At 45.4% G+C, this 20,807-nt stretch overlaps 1 protein-coding gene across 1 annotated transcript; it reads left to right on the forward strand.

The window, feature by feature from the left end:
- Positions 1-60: 60 nt before the first annotated feature.
- WDR3 (WD repeat domain 3) lies at positions 61-20,807 on the forward strand. The gene is made up of 26 exons (XM_027730268.2): positions 61-329; positions 1,518-1,727; positions 2,187-2,305; positions 3,947-4,025; positions 4,366-4,461; positions 4,923-5,033; positions 5,987-6,088; positions 6,208-6,305; positions 7,246-7,341; positions 7,651-7,881; positions 8,647-8,740; positions 9,097-9,198; positions 9,872-9,957; positions 10,405-10,540; positions 11,247-11,303; positions 11,991-12,091; positions 12,240-12,351; positions 12,466-12,600; positions 14,124-14,174; positions 14,846-14,911; positions 15,743-15,835; positions 16,381-16,428; positions 18,173-18,216; positions 18,711-18,839; positions 19,331-19,424; positions 20,030-20,807. Exons 1-26 carry the CDS (start codon positions 159-161, stop codon positions 20,183-20,185), a joined length of 2,817 nt encoding a protein of 938 aa, XP_027586069.1. The 5' UTR covers positions 61-158; the 3' UTR covers positions 20,186-20,807.

Consider the following 20,807-nt stretch of genomic DNA (forward strand, 5'->3'; position numbering starts at 1 on the left):
GCTTCGCCGCCGCACTTCCAGCCGGGCCCGCGGTGACGCACTTCCAGCGCGGCGGGTGACGGGCCGGGAGCGCTGCACGTGTGGGGCCGCTGCTCCCTCCGCGCGTTCCCCACACATCCCCTTCTTCCCCTCGCGCGCCCCTCCGCGTTCCCGCCGCCATGGGGCTGACGCGGCAGTACCTGCGGTACGAGCCCGCCGCGCTGTTCGGGCTGGTGGCGAGCGCCAGGAGCAGCGTGGCCTTCGTGGCGCTGCGCGGGGAGCGGGGCCGCTACGTGGCCGTGCCGGGCTGCGAGCACGTGTTCGTGTGGGACACGCGGAAAGGAGAGAAGGTGCGAGCGGGGCCCGCCCGGGGTGCGGTGCCGGGGGGTGATGGGTGGCGGGGCACGGCTGGAGTGCGGCGTGCGGGGCTTTTGGACCACCTGAATCAAAGCTGTTTGTGTTACTGCAGTCCTGCAGACTGTTATTTTTTTGATAGTCCAGAATAAATTCCAATATTGGATGCTTACAAGAAGGTCTTGGTACTATTTATTTCTGTTTAAGGGCTTGATAAGGTTTGCATTTGTTGAAATCTCACAGACAGCACTGCCACACAGAGCAGATGCGGCTATAGATGATTTAGATATCTCGAATGCAGCAGCTCTCACCTTTGTTTTCTTTTGATAGTACCTTGTGGCCATCAGTTGTCAGAGGGAGGGAATGGCGGTCCTGCTGTTCTGCTCTTACTGTGAGAGTAATTTATTTTATCTTGACTTAATCCTAAAATGGCTGGATCTCACTGTGGATCCTTTGAGATTTGCCTCAGTACCTCAGTTGAGGATGAGTAATTGCTGTCATGGTGACTGGAAAGCTGCTCCCTGTTTAGCTGACTGTGTGAAAGTTCTTGGATGAATCAGGGATGTCATGGAGTTTGTGTTTTGGCTGTGGAACTGGGCATCCCATGTGAAACTTGTATCTCATAGGAAGGCAGTGAGCTGTAACTTTAAGGACTTTGCCACATATTGTCTCCTGAAATCACCGTAAGTGCTACTGTCCACTACAAACTGAAATCAGGATTTACTTCACAGCCCCTAGAGTCTGGCAGCTGGTATGTTGTTTTGGAGATGTTCTTGTGCAGTCTGTGGGGAAGCGGTTCTGTTCTATTCCTGAGAAAGGCCAGGCAAGAGAGGATGAATTAGGAAGAAACTTTCAGTCTTTACTCTCATATAATGCTTCTTGCTCTCTGGCACTTAAAACGCAGAGGCAGAATTCTGAGCTGCTGAGTCCAGACTTCATTCTGCACCAGTTTCCTGTTTATGAGAAAGTACTTCCCTTCTAACTGCTGTTTGCCTTGGAAAATGGGGAAATGGGGCTAATGACACTGTATTTGGTGCAGGAAGTTGAAGAACGAACTTACAAAATGGCAGAAGCTCTCGGATGTTCAGTTTAAGAGTAGAGTATGTTCTTTCTGCTGTGTAAATATCTGGCTCTGACATATCATTTATCAACATTATACATGTTTTGTCTCCTAAAAATTGCAGGTTCTTATCCTTAAGGGTCTCAAGCAGGAAGTCAGTTGCCTCTGCCCGTCTCCAGATGGGTTGCACTTGGCTGTTGGGTACGAAGATGGATCAGTCCGTATCTTCAACCTCCTAAGCGGAGAAATGAATATCACTTTCAATGGACACAGGGCTGCAGTTACAGCGCTGCAGTATGACCATCTGGGTGGCCGTCTTGTATCTGGCTCAAAGGTGAGGGTTGCACATCTGGAGGATGGCTCTTTCACAGAGATGCTCCATGGGGAAGGCTGACCTGCACTAAAATGTTCAGCATTTTAAGTGGGTTGTGTGGCCTCTCTCTGTAGCAAAAGGATAGCAGTGAGAGGAGTTAGGATAGCAAGACAGTGATGAAGTTGGGGAGCCCAGGGCTGGGAAAGCAGCAGGGGCTGCAGGGCAGGAGTAGGGTACTAGTAGAGACTTTAAAGTGAAGAAGCTTGTGAGGTCAGGAATAGCGAAAGTGACTCAGTCTGGGATAACAATACATTTACTAGTCTGAATGCACCTTTTGGGAAGCAATGGTACTTGCATTAAGTATCCTTGACATTCAAGTTGAGAGTGAGAAAGTGTGCTCTCAGGTGATATTTTCAGTCTTGTAGCAGAAGTTTTGCAGAGACAAATGCCAGTACCTTGGAGATGCTCTGTCTGTTCCAGGATACCGAAGTCATCGTGTGGGATGTCATCAATGAGAGTGGTCTGTACCGGCTGAGAGGACACAAGGATGCTGTCACTCAAGTCCTTTTCTTGAAGGAGAAGAACCTATTGGTCACCAGGTGAGCCAGGCTAAGTGTAGTTGTTGATCAGGAAAGCAGGCATGGTTTTCCTTGAAATTTAGACATCCTATGTTCTACAGCCATTTGCGTTCTCCTTCTTGTTTCATGAGATCTCAGATCCACCATCATCTTTGATTTTGTCACATGCACGTATTTTTTAATAGTACTTGAAGCCAGATGTGGTTAGTGGAGCTGAAATGACCATACTGAAAAAACAGTATTTAGAAAAGGGTTTAACAAGCTGGTAAATGCAGCAACTTAAAATTATTTTAACAAGGAATAATGATAATATGTTCATTATATATGTAACCATTTTTGCTGTTTATCTTGAAGAATTAACCAGACTTAACTGTCTATATGTGTAACTCAGACAACAATGTGACAGAAAAATTGCTTCCTCGTAAGCTGTAAATATAGGAATAAATTAAAAGATGATAGGGTTTTTTTTTTAGTTGGTTTTTAGTTATTCAACATGAGCTGTGAGTTGACTAAATCCCTTTAATAATAAATGGTTGACAGAAGATACTCTTGCTGAAGTGTCAGTAATTTTTTATTTATCAATATGTCATCTAATAGCTTAATAGAAAAGTCCATGCAATCAGTTGAGTGTAAAATTAGAGTTTCTTTAGCTTTTTTTTATTTTTTTCAGATGGAAAAAGTAGTATTTGATCAGTTTGGTGGATGATACTCATCTCTTAATGCAATTTCAATATTTGCAGGTCAGCTTTACAAATGCTTCTTAATTTTCTCAGTAGCTAAATTGAGATAAAATTCCTCTCTGTTTTTTTTACCTATTTTAACAGAGTAGAGATATTATCCTGTTTTTCTGGAGATGCAAAGTCTTGCTTCCTTACTTTAGATTGTTTTATTGCCCAAGCAACTAACTGCCTTCCTTCGTGTACAGAATTTTTTGTGGTATTTTCATATGTCCAATTTACAAATGCCTTTGGATCCTATGTAACAAAAGAGGTGGATTAACAATAAATACCATTTGTAACCAGAGGGGTTTTTTTGTCCTGAGGGAGCTTAGTAATGTAAATTTATATCTTGATTTAGTTGAAACTTATTGAGGAAAATAGGCTCTGACAAACTTACCAAAAATAAATAAAGTTAAATTGTTGTAGGGTGCACTGAAAAAATCTGTTTAAATGCTGGAATTACTTTTCTTGGATGCTCTTGTAGGATTGAGGTAGCCTAATGTGTGTGTTTTCAAGGAGATCTAATGGTATGTGGACTTTGAAGGACTGAAACAGCTGTAATTGTTAGGAGGAGCCACTCCAGATGAGTGTTCAAAAGGAAGGGATCTGTGTTTTTTGTAGCCTGGTCAATGCACAGGCATGGCACTGGGTGCGACTAAGGAGAATCATTCTCATCCTGAATAAGCAAGAAAGAAGGCAGTGTGACACTGGGGCTGGCAGCTGCATCCAGAGGTGGAAGCAGTTTTTGTAGTACTTTTTGTAGTACTTTGGCATTGCTCTACTTTATTCTTGTGTAGGTTGTGAAATTCGGTGTCTGAGAAGCTGCTCTGGGAAATGTTATGGCACGTTTTAGATTTTTTTTTTCTGTATTTCTACCACTTTTCTAAGCATGTGTGCTCTGGCAGTCTTTCCTCAAGTGCTGAGTTTTGATTCTTTGTTCCAGCGGCAAAGACACATTGGTAAAATGGTGGGATCTGGATACCCAGCACTGCTTCAAAACTCTTGTTGGACACCGAACTGAGGTAAAGGGGACATGTGGGGAACTGTTGGGGTGGAGGGACTTTGGATTACATGGCTCACTTTGTGCTTTCCCTGCTCTCAGGAGTTGTAAGCTGGCACTGTCATACATTTTACTTGTCATTAGGGTTTAGGAATGAACAAATGAGAAACTTCTATACTTTCCAGGAGCTGTCATCAGCATGCAGTGGGTGACAATTCCGATACAGATGTCCCCAGAGGAGGTCTCAGCTAGCCATTCTCTTTTGTTTAATTAATTTAAATAAATCAATTAAAGATGCACTGCTGTTGTTGTGATAGTTAAAGCAGCCATAAGACATTTCCTCACACTGTGTCTCTGGACAGGTCTGGGGCATGGCTTTGCTATCCAAAGAGAAGCGTCTGATCACTGGGAGTGCTGACAGTGAGCTGAGGGTGTGGGATATCACATACATCCAGGAGGTAAGACACTCCCTCTGTAACCCCTCAATCTTCCCCCTGTCCGGCTGCTTGTCTTTGGACTGAGGTGGGACTGGTACATAGGAAAATCTAATTGATGTTCTGGGAAACAGAGCCAAAGCAACATCTTTGCTGTCTGAGGGGTCCAGAAGCTGCCCTTGGGATAGGCTTTGCTGTTTTGTCTGTTTTTAGCTTTCAAGTGAGGCTGCAAGCACTTGCAGAACAAGATTTCCACAGTGTGTCAGATCTTCCTGCCTTATGGCTAGAGGGGACAGTCTTGTGGGTGGATGATAATCATGGGAGAACATGGAGTGCTTGGTGCCTCCAGGCATGCTGTAGGCCACTCTGGTGTACATTAACTAATTGTATCTCCAGGGAAACAAAGTGTGAGACAGGAACAAGAATGCTGTAGCTCTTATGGTTTAAGGTACTCCTTATGGTGGTTTTTTTTTGCCCATGAACAGGTAAAAGACCCTGATGAGCCAGAGTCCAAGAAAAGCAAAGGGCCTTCACCTGGCACAGAAGAAAACACTGAAGAGGATGAGACCTTAGAATTGGATGAGCATCCTGAGGAAGTAAGATCAGTTTTCTGTGCTGTCTATGAGATGGTATATCTAACCCCATTTACATGGTTTATACCCTGAGTGTCATATTTAACCTATTTGGGAAAACGTGATTCTTGTTTTTCTCCATAATTCTTCTCTTGCTCCGTAACAACTTCCTCAGCAGCAGTTGCTGCCTCATCTACCTGCAAAACATCAGGAGAACTATGTGTGCCAAAACACATACACATTATTCTCCACTGAAAGAGGAGGACTAGCAGATGTTTAAAGTTTAACTCTGTAATAGAGCTCCTTGATCAAACAACACAGGATTAAGACAGTTACTGTCTGGTTGGCAGTGCTGATGCTGAGCTTTGCAGGTCAGTAGCAGAAACGGGGAGGTCAGAGTTGTACCATAATGAAGTATGATGTGAGATTTGATTGCAGAAAGCCATTTTTACTTGTGCTGCTGCTGGAGGCTTTCCTGAATCTTTCTTTCTGGTGGAACTTTCTAGGGTACGGCTCAGATTTCAGATCGCTTGTAGTTGTGGTAGATACCTTGTTAAAGAATTTTCCAACTTCCTCTTCAGATGATTTCTCTCCCTTCAACCCTTTGTTTAAGAGTCTTTGTTGTCACCCTCTCTGCCTCTACTGACAGAGGAACTAAGTTCTGGTGCCTTTGTAGCATAAAAATTCATCTCTGTCTCTTAAATGGCTGTGGTTTGCCAATAAACTTAAGTTATTCTTCCATTGAGACTGTCAATGATTATTTTCAGTTAAAATGCAACAAAATATAAGGAGATAAGCTTTGTAGCTCACACAGATGCTTGTTTTGTCTCGATTGTCCTTACTAGCTGTTCTACCAAGACCTTTTAGATTCATTTCCTCCTCTTCTCTTCTTGACTTCCCTTGTCAGCAGGTTTCTGAGTTTGCTTGAGAAGATCATTTGACATTTCAGACCAGAGATTTTTCTTCTTTCCCTGTAGCGCATCGTTAAGTGCAGCAAAGTTGGATCCATTGTGCGGGAAGGGAGAGACCGAGTAGTTACTCTTGCCACAGACCGAATGGGCAAGTTTTTGGCCTGTCATGTGAGTAATAGGCTCCTCTGCTATTGAGCTATAGAGGAGGCTGTTAGAGACCTTGGGTAATTTCTGTGAGGGCCAGCCAGGGCTTTGCATTCCTTTGACTTTGTTTGCTCTGTCTCTAGGGAACAGATGCTGTTCTGGAAGTGTTTGCTGTCCTTTCTGAAGAGGAAGTGCAGAAAAAATTGGAAAAGAAAATTAAGAAAGCAAAGAAAAAAGCCAAGTAAGCAGTCTTTTGGATGTATTTGGATGCTGTCAGTGTCCAGAAAACTGTTAGAAAAGCCACTCAAGTAGCATTACACAGTGGTTGAACTCCAAGCTTTTGGTCATTCTGTTTGTGCTAGCCGTTGTATTTTGGGGTTGCTGTTCCTGTGCATCCTTGGTGCTTGTCTGATCAACATTGCTCTTAGAGACTAAGTAAAGACGTTTCTTTCTGAGTCTTCCCCTTGCAAAAAAAGAAGCTAATGTGTGCAAAGAAATGGTCATAAAATAAGTTTTTCAGAGCTACTCACCTCTACCTGAGGTGCTGTTTATACTGCTTGGTGCATCAAAGTAAATCCTTGATAGGACATGCAGGAATGAGAGTTTCGTATGAAAAGTCAGAGTGACTCTGATACCTCATCTCCTGTTTTACATTAGGCTCGTGAGAGCTTACATACAGGTGAGAGCTTTCTTAATGTTTTCTTAGTGTTAAGTGTGTCTCTGCATATCCTGGCACTTAACAGGTGCCTCAGAGCTGCCCTTAGGGAGAGGTCTGACTCCAGGGTAGAAACTAAAGCACAGGGTGTGTAAATCTGGAGATGCATTTTGGCAATGGCCGAGGACTTTTGGTGGGTGGTAGGAGATGAGCAGAAACTGCTCTCACACTCAAACACAGCTTTCTGTTGCCTGTTTTGCATCCGTATTTCTCACGTGCCTTGTTCAAGTGCTTTGGCTCCAGGCGAGGTTGCCTTTTTTAGGACAGATTTTCTCTTTAGTAGTCTTCATACCGGCACAAACTTCACTGTCTCACCCTGTTCCTAAATGTGATTGGCATTGCTGGATAAGAGAGAGATTATTTTCAGCAGGCTAAGCAATTACTTTATGTTGTTCTGTGTCTCTGTGTTAGTTTGTGTTGGCCGTGATGGGTCACTTGACTCTCCTTCCTTATCTGACATTTGTAGACAGAAATCTGAAGAGGTGCCTGAAAGGAGTGTGGAGCTGAGCCTGCAAGAGGAGATTCAGCGGGTCACTAATGTCAAAGCTTCTTCGAAAATCAAGTGAGTGAGCCTGTGATAGAGCCTGAACAATGGTTATGCAGCTACCTGGGGAGAGCTCTGCACAGCTCGATAGGGGGAGAGGTGGAAGAGATTTCCCCTTTGACGTTTGTTTAGCTTGGAGCTGGGGAGAGGCCTACCGTGATCTCCAGTCCATTAACACTCTTCTGCACACTTCTGCGTCTTAGTGTGCACTTGCTTGTTGGATGTGCTCTGTCTATATTCCTGTATCATTTGACCTTGATATTTGATCCCTCCTACAGTTTGTCTTATTGCCCCTGTGTACAGCTCTGATTTTGTCTGATCAAACAGGTCATTTGACTTGATTCTCTCTCCAAAAGGAGAGCTGAAGATCGTACTGTTGCTCCAGAACAACATCATTGAGTCATACAACCTGGACCTGTCAGCACAAGTCCCGCAGGCTGTCCGTGCGTCCAAGATAACCATTGGAGGCCACCGCAGTGATGTCAGGACGTTGGCTTTTAGCTCTGACAACATTGCCATTCTCTCAGCAGCTGCAGAGTCTGTAAAGATTTGGAACAGGTATGCAGTCCAGTTGGGTCAGTGTCCTCTGCCCTATGTGTGTCAGTCTCCCAGAACTCAGATGCCGTGTTCGGAAAAGCAGTGATAAGGGAGAGGAGACAATGGAGAGTGATAAAATAGTGAATGCAGCAAAAGGAAATAAAAAGAAAACAATTTGATTTGTTTTCTTATTAGGGAAACTGAGAAGCTGTACAGCTAAAATTGCAACACAAGGTCTAAATACAAAAGTCATACACAGTAGTCTGGTAGAGACTGTATTATGTTGTGAGGGTTTTTTTTGTTTTTTCGTTTTTAATAAGAGGTACTAACTGTTACGCTAAACAAGCTACTGCCTGTTCTTTTGAGACCATGTGGGTTATCTGAAGGACCTAGTATTAGACTGAGTAGGCTCTGCTTTGATCTAGATTGTTGTCCCAGTGTTTCCTGAGTGGTACGGTGTTTTAAGCTCTGTTACCTTTGAACTCTCTCTCTTATACTCCTCTCTCCTCTCCTGAGTGACAGGAGTTGCTGTTGGAGGACGGGAGCTCTGTCCTTCCTCACAACAGCCATAAGTCATGATGGTGGACTATATAATTGCATGTTTTTATGGAAAATGTTCTTAGCAGTAATGCTGGATAGCATTTGGGTCATAGGATGGTGGTGGTGTCTCTTCTGACCCCAGCTGAAAGACAGCTGTGGGCAGATCCTACTCTGGAGCATGTCTCTCACTGAGTGGGCCAGATTTTGTGTCTGATAAGAGGTTCTGGGCTCTGTCTCTGCCCACAGATCGACCTTGCAGTGCATCCGGACGATGGACTGTGAGTATGCTCTCTGCTCGCTCTTTGTCCCGGGAGATCGGCAGGTCATCATTGGCACCAAGGTAAGGAGTGTCCTTCTGCACTCCAGACTGCCCAGGTCTGGAAATATGTTGTGAAAGTGTCATTAAGGCAGCCTCACAGAAAATGTACTGTGTCTCCTGATGTGGAGCACTCTGTTTTAGGTGTAAAAACCTCTCTGACAGGTTCTGCTCTGTTCCCAAACTCTTTATGGAGTTCTTTTAGCTTGAACTGAACATCTGGGGAGAGCTCCAACATCCCTGACGGAGATCAGGAGTTTGGTCCTCTTTGTAACAGCCATCTAATGAAGCTGGCTGTTGGGGAGATGGATGGCAGGGAGCTATCATGAGTTGTGAGCGGAGGGGCTGATTTGTCGTCTGTGATGTATCTTTCTCCCCAGACAGGGAAGCTGCAGCTGTATGACCTGGCTTCTGGGAGTCTGATAGAGGCACTTAATGCTCACGATGGGGCAGTGTGGTCCATTGCTCTTTCACCAGACCAGGTAACTTAGCCACCTTTCTAAGTATCATCTGTTGCATGTCTTTTTGTGTAGCTCCTTCTTTCAGTACTGTGTTTACACTACTGATCAGACATGGGAACCCCTCATCCTGGGAGGTGGAGAATGCAGCTCGTAGTGTCTAAGAGCTTTGTAGTGGAATCAAAACAATAGCAATCAATAACCTGCCTGACATTCATGCACCCTACAGGTTAAAACATACGGGATAGATTTTACTCTTGTTCTGAACGTAATGTAAATGGGATAATGTTGAACTGTTCTTCATTTAGAAGGCTGTGCTTGTGTGGTGATGGTAAGGTGTGTGTGATCCAGTAACAGTGGGAGTGTCAAGTTGCCCAGAAAACGCGTGCACATTGTTACCTACAGCTGAGATGACTGCTTTCAGTCTCAACATTTCAGTCCAGGTTTTGATTTATGTTTGGGGTCTTTGTTTTAGACCTCCTTACTAGAGCTTTTGAAATTGTTGTTGCTCCTCAGCCAATGGGTAATGCATGCTTTAACCAGAGCAAGTGTTCCTGGTGGTGTCCACTTAATCATTAATGCTGTAGGAAAGTGGGACACTTCAAAAACCTTCTTGTGTGTTGGCAATTCCTTGCTGTAGAATTTATCTGGATTATAGCAATTGGTTTCACAATAACTTTTTTGTTTTCCCCTGCAGCGTGGCTTTGTGACAGGAGGAGCTGATAAATGTGTCAAGTTCTGGGAGTTTGAGCTTGTGAAGGATGAGAGCAGTATTCAGAAAAGGTGAGAAAATAAACCTTTCTGGGCTATGTTGAGCTGCAGTCTCTGTTGTTGTTGATGAATGCTTTGGCCTTTGCTGTGCACTGCAAGAAGTGCCCATGACATCTGTATGGAACAGGTGGAGAAGAGTGTGAGCTTGGTGCTGTTTTGTGAAGGCCTGAGCTTAGCTGGAGAAGGGCAGTTGTCTAATTCTGATCCCTTTCTTCTGTATGAGTTTAGCTTCTAATCAGGATAGGCTTCCAGATCATTAAGTATTAAATTTAGCAGTGAAGTTCATCAGCCTGCAAGGCCTGCTTATTTCCAGTCCTGTCTTATAAAATTCATAGTGAGGAATGAGATGCTGCATGTTACAATTAACTTGCATTCCTAGGATGCAGTGTGGGACTTCCTATTTCTTCCTAACTTGTTTGTTTGGGATAACAATTGTTTTTTTCCTCTTCTTGTTGCCAGGCTTTCCATGAAACATGTGCGCATTTTACAGCTGGATGAAGATGTTCTCTGTGTGCGGTACAGCCCCAACCAGAAACTGCTGGCTGTCTCCTTACTGGATTGCACTGTGAAGATTTTCTATGTTGACACACTCAAGGTGTGCAAGACCAAATGGGCTGTGAGGCTGTGCAGGGAGTGATGTAATGGTAACCTGCAAGATGAGGAACACATAGGAAAAATGTCTGTTTATTGCACAACACTAGTAAGAATCAGAGAGACTATGCATCCTGCTTCAGGTGCCTGTTTGCTAGCAAACCTGACAGAACCATGGCTGGCTGACACTAGGGAAAAGATCCATGTATCATTTGGAAAGCGTTCTGAGCCTGTAGGTGTCAAGGTTCATTCTAAATGTTGCAGACATGGTGTTACTCCTGAATTGCGAGGCAGTAGAAGGGTGTAGATGGATGTGTCACATGTGGCACTAAATAGGGCATAGCAGAGGCAAAACCTGGGGGAGGAGAACCTTCCTTGTGAGCAGTGTGTGGTGGTTTTGTGAGTTGTGTGTTAGCACATGAATGTTAGGGAGTGACACAGGACAGACTGGAGCTGACAGATAGGCAGAGAAAAAAACTCCATAGGCAGTGGTGATTAGCACCAGAATAAGTTCAGCTTGCTTGGGTACTTCCACCCTTCCCTCAGTTCTGCCATCATGGCCCTGCTGCAAACTGTTCAGGGCAAGAATAGAAGTGGAGCAGCACTAGAAAGACAGAGCTCCTGATGCAGATCAAAACTAGCCTGTAGCTTGAGATTTTTACACATCTCTACCCAGCATGCCTAACTGAGTCACCTTTCTTCTGCTTCAGTTTTTCCTCTCTCTGTATGGACACAAACTGCCAGTGCTGTGTATGGACATCTGCTATGTAAGTATCATTAGGGCTGTGTTAGGTGGGTCAATGGGTGATATGGATGATTGTGAGAACCTCTGCTAGCAGCAAGGCTTCTAGGGTAATGGTTTCTTATCACCCCCTTGCTCCCAACTCAGCAGTTTCTGTATGGGACACAGCAAGCAGTCCTGTGCTCCCTGGAAGGAGTACCAGAGTAGTGGTCATGACAGAACTGACCAGGGCATTTTGTGAGTGAGTGGAAATCAAAATGCTCTTGTGGTTCCTTAGACTCAGCTTAAAAGGTACTGCCTGCTCTCTGCTAAACTTACGAACTATGTGAGAGGAGCCTGAATTTTTTGTTAGTGGGAGCAGAGACCAGGTGCTGAGATGAAGCACCCTCTTGTCTACTTTCATGTCTATTCATTCTTGGGCTGCATCTTGCTCTGGGGTGTCTTTGAAATGAGGCTCATTGAAAGCCAAGAATATCAAGATATAATTAAATACCTGCAGAGGTTCAGAAGAGGGCCAGAGTGCTGTTAGTGCGCTGTACCAGTACCACAGGCATGGGCCACCATGGTGAGAGAAGGTGGAGGTATCAGAAGTCTATATTTCAGGTGCCAGATACCTGCCTACTCATCAGTACTTAGTCACTGGTTCAGCAGCAGTTCCTCGTGGGGCTGCCAGCCAGCTACCCACAACCTCCTCTCTCTTTTTGCTCTGCAGGATGGGACTCTGATTGCGACCGGCTCTGCTGACAGGAATGTGAAGATTTGGGGCTTGGATTTTGGAGACTGTCACCGTTCTCTCTTTGCCCATGATGACAGGTTAGTCAAATCCTACAGCATCTGGGCTGTGGACTCTCTTGTCTCCAAGGGATTGTGATCCAGCAATAATCCTTTTGTCCAGCATAGAGTGGGGGGAAGGTCTGCAGTGTTCCCCAAGTGGGTAAATTTGAGCCTTCTTCTCTTCCAGTGTGATGTATCTGCAGTTTGTGCCGAAATCCCATCTCTTCTTCACAGCTGGGAAGGACAGCAAGATTAAGCAGTGGGATGCAGATAAATTTGAACATATCCAGACCCTGGAGGTAGGAAGTTTTTAAGATTGTTGAAAGGAAGCATTATCCCTGCATGAGCAGCATTTTCCTCAGGGGTGGGAGTTGGGTGGTGTTCATGCCATACCTCTTCTGTCTACCATGCAGGGGCATCACCAGGAGGTGTGGTGTTTGGCACTCAGTCCCAGTGGAGACTATGTGGTGTCAGCATCCCATGACAAGTCCCTGCGCCTCTGGGAAAGGACGAGGGAGCCACTTATTTTGGAAGAGGAGAGGGAGATGGTGAGAGTTGCATCCTTCCTGCCAAAGACAACTTCCAGGACTGTTTTCAGCAGGCAGTTTCCTTATTTTTCACTGTGGAAGAGCCTGGCTCTACACTTGGCAGACTGGCTCATGAACCACAGCCTGGTGTTGGGGTGCCCAGGCTTGTCTATCACCTTTTGCATGATGGGACTGTGCCCTGAGCTGTCTGCAGACAGCACTTGCAGGTGTTGCCTGTCCTTGCTTGTCCTGCATTGCAGATGCCTGGCTAACTTGCTCTCTGCTTTGCTTCTCTCCTGCTTCTCAGACTTTGGTCTGTAGTTGTGGTTTTCTGCAGGTCTGTTGGCTACAGTCTTTGATATTCTCTTATTCTCTTGTCCTCCTTTCAATACAAGTGTGTTTGGGAGGCAGTTCAGCGGTGGCTGTTGTGGAGTGATGGAAAGCACCACTTCTGTTAAATGCAGTTTGTCTTGGTTTCCCCTTTCCCTACTGTGAGAGGTCCATTCTGTCTTAGTAGCCGACCCCAGAGCTCAGGGGTGCTGGAAGAAGCCCCTTCTATTCCATTTGAGCATGTATTGTGAGGACTCATAGACTCCAAGAAGGACTTCAATAGGAAGGAAGGTATAAAGGTCTCTAGTCCAATCCTGTGCTCACTGCAAGGTAACCTTAAAGCAGGTGCTCAGATACTTGTCTTGGTACGTGGACATCTCCAAGGAAAGAGATTTTCCAGGCTGTCTGAGCAGCTGTTTCAGTATTGACCCACCATAGGGGTGGTGGATATGTTTTTTTCATGTATCCAAGTGGAGATTCCATTGGAATAATTTGTAACTCTTGTCTTTTCATTGTATCCCTCAGAGGAACCTGTCTCTGTCACCCCTTCTTAAAGCAGTTCTCAAACCACGGTGAGGGAAGGAGGCAGAAATGCAGAAGCAGAAGTAGATGAGAAACCTGCAATAGACGTATGGGGGTTTTTTTATCCCAGCCTGTTTGCAAGAGCTGACCCAGAGCCTGCACTTTGATGCCCAGTGTTTGGTGTGCTAGGAATGAAGGTAGTAAAAAGACAGACAGCGTCTTTGCTAGATTCTAGAAAAGTGTGTTTTGGGTCAAGTTTGAGTAGCAAGGTGGGCATGAATACACCAGTAGTGAATTACATGCTGACATAATTGATGCCTGTTCATATGAGAGATGGCAGACTGGAGACTTTTTCCTCTTGCATGCTAGGACAACCCTGGGACTCCTGTGCTGTGTGACTGGTGAAAGGTCTGGTGCTGAACTGCTGTGGTGTCTGTCTCGGCTTGATGGGCTGCATCCAGAGCAGAGACCTTAATTTCTTCTTGTCTGGAAGATGCTAGAGTTCCCTGTGGTGTCGGGACCAGCCACAAATGGGCATTTTGCACTGGCACTGTTGATCTCTGCTTATTTATCCTGGTTTTGCAATGAGCTGCATGAAGCTGCAGGCTGCCTTGCTCAACCAGTCTGGAGGGAATTTGTACCCTTGCTGCCTGCTCACCCCTGTTAATATGTTGTGTTCTCATCCACTGTAGCAACGAGAAGCTGAATATGAAGAGAGTGTGGCAAAGGAAGAGCAGCCTGTGGTGAGTTGCACCATCTGAATGTGTGTCTGTCTGACTGTACAAACTCTGGAATAACTATTTCTGTAAGAGGTATAGAAGAGGTACCAGAGAGGAAAGATAATTTTCTTGCTTTGAGGAGGTGCAGGGGGGAAGGTGCTGCGGAAGCTGTGGTTGCACCATGATGCATTTGACTTTGGTACTTCACACAGTACTTCAGACAACTTCAGGAGATTGTGTGGAGCTGGCCAAACTGCTACACAGTAGCTCTGGGCACTGAAACCTTGCTGAGCTTTTGCCCTATTTATCTCCCCAGTTCAGGTCCACACCAGTTCCGTACCAAGGCAGGGCTGCCTTCTGGCAGCTGCTTCCAGGTCCATGATCCCTCTAGCTCAGATGCTTGGGTTGTGTTGCTGGTTGTTTTGAGACTTACTAGATTACCTGGCCTCTGTTGGCAGAACAAAAACTGTATTTTCCTGCCTCCCAGAGCTCAGTGTTAGTACAGTGCCTCTGTTCTGGAGGAAAAGCTGTGCACTTGCGAAAACCTGTATTTCCCCGCATAAATGACCAGTTTAGGGAACAGGGATGATGTTTTTCTTAGTATGGATTATGGTAGGATGCCTACCACAGCGGGTGCCTATGTGTATCAGCTGCTCAGCTGCAGAAGGATGGAACTGCAACTCTGTATTTTGTAGGTGCCTGGAGAGACGCAAGGAGAGACAGGGCTGGCAGGAAAGAAGACTATTGAAACCATCAAAGCGGTAAGGTTGTGTGGGTCTGCCAGTGTTGATTTGTGCCTTACCAGCCTCTGCTCTAGGGGGGCTGTCACAGGGTCAGAGCATCAGTTTGAAGAGTAACTCATGCTGTCACATAAGGGCAAATTGCCTCTGCCTGCAAGAGCGGTCTGTCCTGCTCCGTGACCGACAGAGAAGGATCTGACTCTAGAGAGTCCCACAGCAGGAAATTCTGAGATCTCTCCAGAGAATGAGATGTGAGGTTCCTGTAGCTGCAGCTTTCTCTTCCTGTCATGTGTGGGACAGACTGGCCTGCTCTTGCCCTGTGGGGTTTGAAGCCCAAAGGAGCACAAGGCAGCTGGGATGTTCTCTAGACATCAGGCCTCTCCCTGAAGGGCTGTGCAGTCCCGTGGGCATCTGTGGAAGGTGAAAATGTATTGTGGAGCTTGAGGAGGGAAGTGTAGCAGGAAGGTGTGGGGGTGGGTAATTTCATGACCGTAGATTTCAATGGTTTGGTGCTCTTGTAAATACAGAGGAAATCCTTAATCTGAATAGGCAAAATGTCCTGACCCTGGCTTGTGCTTCAAAGGGGTACTGCTTGCTGTGGGTAAAGTTCAGTGTCAAGGTAAGAACTGAAGCTGCAGCAGAGAGCACCCGGGGAAGTAGGGGCAGTGTGGGTGGTGTGTGATGTCTTCAGGACATGATTGATGTACTCAGGTGCAGATTGGAGCAGAGGTTATTGGGCGAGATGCCCTCTGGTGCTCCGGGTCAGCCCCTCTGCTGCCACCTCCATTTGTCCAGTTGAGCTTTGCTTTGGCTTGTCCTGTGTCACTGATGTGCTGTTTTTGTGTTGCACAGGCTGAGAGGATCATGGAAGCTATCGAGCTGTACAGAGAAGAGATGGCAAAACTAAAGGAACACAATGCCATATGCAAAGCTGCAGGGAAAGAGGTAAAAGACTGAGGAAGGTACCAATCCCAGTGTGTGTTGAGTGTATCCTTCCAGCTCAGGTGGTTAGCATGCAGATAAAGTCAGGATAGCCAGAAACAGCAGATATTTGCTGAAGTCTTTTGGAGAACTAAATGGCACCATGCTCTGGGGCATGGTTAGTGGTGCGTTCTTTCCTTCCAGTATCTTTATGTTTAAAGCCATAGTAGGATCTACGTTTTGTCCATGGAAGAGCGTGCTGCTGCAAATTCATCCTAAAGCCTTCATCTCAACAGTTCCTGCTAAATAAGGGGCTTTGATGTAAGGGGGAAAAGTGACAAGAAGTGGAAGAAAATTCATACGTGTTTGAGTTAGTCATATACTTCTGAGAATGAGATTGTCTAGTGGCTGCAGATGAGACCTTCAGTGACATTCTGGAGAGGATGGAGGTTTGGGAATTGCAGGAAGACACTCAATAAAAGCTCTCTTCTACTATGGATGAAAATTTGGTCTGAATATGCATTTGTACACACACACCTTCCTCATTCTAACCCATTCTGTATCTCCAGGTTCCCTTTCCTGTCAACCCCATCCTCCGTGCCTATGGCAATATTACGGTAAGTGGAATGCCCAGGCCACAGGTGGTGGTTCTTTCTCAGCTTGAGTGGGGCTGGTTGATTTGGTGGCTGAACCAAAACACTGGGTTGCTGTGGGAAAGAACTGCTTGATCCAACTTGAAAACTTGGCACTTTGGTTTGTGCAAAGTGAACATAATTTGGGTTTTTCACGATTGTGGAGTTTTGGTGGATTTTTTAAATTATTTTTTAGTATCTTGCATGTGTGTTACAAAAGTTTAACCCCATCAGGGTTAAAGAGGGGGGAATGAAATCCTGTGGCTCAGTAGCTAGCAATTTCTTTGCAGGTGGATGATGTTTAATTGAATCCACTGTACAGAAAAGGGAGTTTGGACCTGCTTCCGAAGTCTTGGAGAATATGCTAGTCCAAGTGCTAGGCTGCTGGGTAAAAACATGGGTGCAAATCATGATGTGTCCTGTTATGTGGTTACTTGACCATGATGAGCATCAGTGTGTCAGACCACGAACTAAAGTACTTCATAGGCTGACAGTTGCTAATTCTCTTTCTTGGGAGAAACTCTACCCGTGGACTGTTTGTCCCAACATACCTACTGTGTTGCCTTGACTCAGGAAGCAGGAGCTGGAAGCACATGAAGGCTTCCTGATCCTAAATCAGGAATCTGCCTGTACAGCTGTAACCACAGGCAGGGCTGTGTTGTAGCTACCTGCGTTGACATGTGGCATTGGTACAGCAGTTATGGATTGTGTTTCTATTCCTGAAGAATTTACATTGAAAAAATTCTGTATGGTAGTTAAAAGTCCAGGTTTTGCAGGCTACAGCTGGTGCCTTAACTCACTAATGCTGTACTACTACACAACAGTTTTTACTAAATTCTGAGAATTTTTGACATCCTGCAAAATACACAGGTATGGATTCATGGATTTCATTGATAAGTAAAAATCCACTACTCTGAGTAGATTAGTTTTTGTTTTCCTGGTTTATTCTAATGTGGACTCCTAGACTGTGTTTTTAAGTACCCTTGGGAAGATCCTTGTTTTTTTGTCTTCCCCTTTGCATGGAGTCATAAAATTGTTTGGGTTGGAAGGGACCTTAAAGACCATCTAGTTCCAACCCCTCGCCATGAGTAGGGACACCTTCCATTAGACCAGGTTGCTCAAAGCTGCATGTCAATGCCAGATGAAACAGCCTTCTGTTTTCCTTCTAACTACCTGTAATCACCTTGCAAGAGCCTTTCTGTCCCTCCATAATTATGTATCTATTTTAATTATAAGTTGGATAGACTGAACAGAAGTTAATGAAATCCTATGACTTAATAGTTAGGCACTTTGGCAATTCCCAGTTCTGCTCTGCATCTGCCAAATGCTTTCAGCACATTAACCGGAGTAGCAGGACTTAAGTCTTTGGGAGATGAGTTTGCGTAAGGTTTTATATGTATAATTTGTTTGTTTCACCAAACTTTTTTTCCAGTTTTTACAGGATTCATTGAAGTGAATTGAGATGATTTAGCTTGTTGAATATAAACTAGATTTTTCACAATATTCTTCACCAGTGTAGAGTATTCTGAGAAGGCTGGGTCTGTGTTTTAAGGCGGGTGAACTTCTCAGCTGACTGAAGCTGAAGGAGTTTCCTCTTTGTTCTACTAAGCTTGAGCTGTCTGTCTCACAAGATGCGATTGTGTGTCTTTAACTGTGTGAAATGGACCTTAAGGCATGTTGGTCATGGAATGTTTCTTGATAAGCAGAGTTGGTGTCTTTCCTGTTACAGCCTTCTGCATATGTGCTAGAAGTTTTCAAGAAGGTCAAGTCAAGGTGAGTCCAAAGAGTCTTATTGCTGAACAGATTTGTAACTGATTATTAATTTCTAGGCCTGGGACTGGCTGGGGTCCTTGAATGGTCTTTCATGCTAGGTATGGGCAGTGCTAGAGAGCCTGGAGTTACCGTTCCTGGCAGCCTCTTTTGGGAATGGAATTGGGGATTGGAAATTGTTCCTTCCATGGGAAGTGTGGGATGAAGCTTGTGAATGTGGGTTGCCTGGTTGGAGATGCACATGTATGTGGAGAGTAGTTTGGGAATGCTGAGTATGTAAGGCTGTGTGCCTGCTCCCTGTGCCAGAAGATGCCTGCTGGCCTGGGCTGTAGTCTGTGCATACGCACTGTGCTTTGTGGGCAGTCACAGACTGGCCATGAGGAACGCTTAGCACACAGCTTTTGTACCAGAACCTACCAATATGGAAGTCTTTCCTGCTCATATGTAGCACTGCAGTGGCTGAGACTAATGCTTCTGTCCCTTTGCTTTTTCCTCAGTGAACTGGAAGAGTCTCTCCTGGTGCTGCCCTTCTCCTATGTCCCTGACCTGCTCAGACTCTTCAATGAATATATTCACCTGGGTTCAGATGTTGAACTCCTGTGCCGAGCTCTTCTCTTCCTGCTCAAGTGAGTCCTTTATCTGCCCAGACAGTATCTGGGCTTTCTTATACATTTCTGGGTCTGAAGCTCTTGGGAAGCATCCTTGAGAATAAACATGTGGCCTCTGCAGGAGGTAAGGAGTCACAGCAGCCCACAGTGAATGGTGTGTGGGAATGGACTGATCAGATGCAGTGTTGACATGCCCAGATGGGGTTGCTGCTCCTGGTGCCCCAAGTGTCATTGGTATGAAAGATCCTACATCAAGTCTGAAGTGGCACTGTTGGTGGCAGTCATTTTGTAGAGCTCGTGTCCTCAGAGAGATTTTCCCCTTGCACCTATGTTAGACTTCAGAAAATAGCTTTTCCAGATAAATCTGTCCATGCCTGTTATAGTGCTGGTCTGGGGACACCTAATTTAAGAAAAAAAGTATGTCTGGAACACAGAGAGGCTCAGGAGACGGGCTTTCTGATGTTTCTAAGAACAATGCTGCAATACATCACTGCCTGCTTTGTTCCCAGGATACATTTTGGGCAGATCACAGGCAACCACATGCTGGTGACAGTGATAGAAGATCTGAAGAAAACTACCATCTCCAGAGTCAGTGAGGCCCGGGTGAGTGTTGCACCCTCCCCTGCTCCAGGATCTAGAATAACAGGATGGGCCAATGTTTGTGAGCCTGTATTGTCTGTGGTGTCCACTGGGAAAGTTGGTTGGGGGTCTGAGCCCATTTAAACCATCCTCCTTTGCAAAATAGGCTGCCTTTTCCTTATGTTCTTCCTTATGTGAGCCTAGCTGTGCTCTGTCCCTCATTTACTCTTGGTTATGTGATATACGTATTTGGGCCTTGGCTCACTAGTTTTCTAAATATGTAGGAGGTAAATAAACTTTCTGTTTTTCTTGGGCTTTTCTGTGGGCTGCTGTCTTAATGCAGACTGTGCATCTACCCAGAAACAACTTCAGGTGCCTGTCAGCAATTTGTCTTTCAGAACAATCAATGTATTATAGCTCCTCTTAATAGAGGACTGTGGGGAACCAAGTGCAGGACTGTCTGTTCTCCTACTCGGATGAAGTTTACATTTAAATAATGTTGCATTCTTTAAAGCTGTGGATTGCCCTGCTTTTGTCATTTCTTGGCAAAGGGTAGCCAGTGCAGGACCCTGTGCTCCCTAATGAGCTTGAGATGTGCCTAACAGTGTGGTGCTGGTCTGTCTCTGCAGGATGTGCTGGGATTCAACATGGCAGGGCTCCAGTTCCTGAAGAGGGAGATTGAGGCCAAGGATGAGGTGACATTTTTTGCTGATGCCACTGAACGTTTTGAGGAGAAAAAGAGGAAGAGGAAGAAGAAAGAGAAGATGGTTCTTGCAGTGCTCTAGCATTTGCTGCCCAAGACCTAGAGCACCTGGATAGAGTCATGTAACCTCAGTGCTGGCCATGGAAGCATTCTTGTGGCTGAACATCTGTGCTGATGTCCAGTGGCTGGGACAAAGTCTGTCCCCTCCCTATGTGGTATAACCAGCTTGTAAACCTAACTCAGAATGGTTGTCTCTGAGGTGAACTGTAGTCTGTTGCAAATGTATGCATTGGGACTGTTTCTGAGGTGACTGTCAAAGGCACATGCTCTGCCTCCAGGGGAATGCCCCTTAGCAACTGAGCTGATTATCCTGGGAAAGAGATCAGCTCATTTTGGCAGCACAGATTCAACAGAATCCAGCACATGGACTGCTGGTGAGACCATGCCCTGTCCAGGGAAGGCAGCCAGCAAGATTTCATACTGGTTTGACACCTGTTCATGGCTTGAGGCCTCTGGACAAAGCTCAGTGACTTCTGCTCAAGTGTGAGAACTTGGTCTACAGCTGCTCAGTTTTTTAGTGGGACGGGGAGAAACACGGCTGTACTCTGTTAAAGGAATATTTATATATGCTCTACAAGACTATTTTGTTCACAGTGTTTTGTCCTGATACTTGTCTAGTAAAGCCTCAGCTGCCTTGCCCTGTG

Source organism: Pipra filicauda, unplaced genomic scaffold (assembly GCF_003945595.2).
Source record: "Pipra filicauda isolate LSUMZ 115617 unplaced genomic scaffold, ASM394559v2 scaffold69_size3009148_pilon, whole genome shotgun sequence".
In the NCBI taxonomy this organism is placed as follows: Eukaryota; Metazoa; Chordata; class Aves; order Passeriformes; family Pipridae; genus Pipra; species Pipra filicauda.

Bases quoted from the DNA above. Each gene is read 5' to 3' on its own strand.
- WDR3 (XM_027730268.2), top strand. From the start codon at position 159: ATGGGGCTGACGCGGCAGTACCTGCGGTACGAGCCCGCCGCGCTGTTC. The intron at 9,958-10,404 runs GTGAGAAAATAA...TCTTGTTGCCAG, and splicing joins GAGAGCAGTATTCAGAAAAG to GCTTTCCATGAAACATGTGC. The intron at 11,304-11,990 runs GTAAGTATCATT...TTTGCTCTGCAG, and splicing joins TGTGTATGGACATCTGCTAT to GATGGGACTCTGATTGCGAC.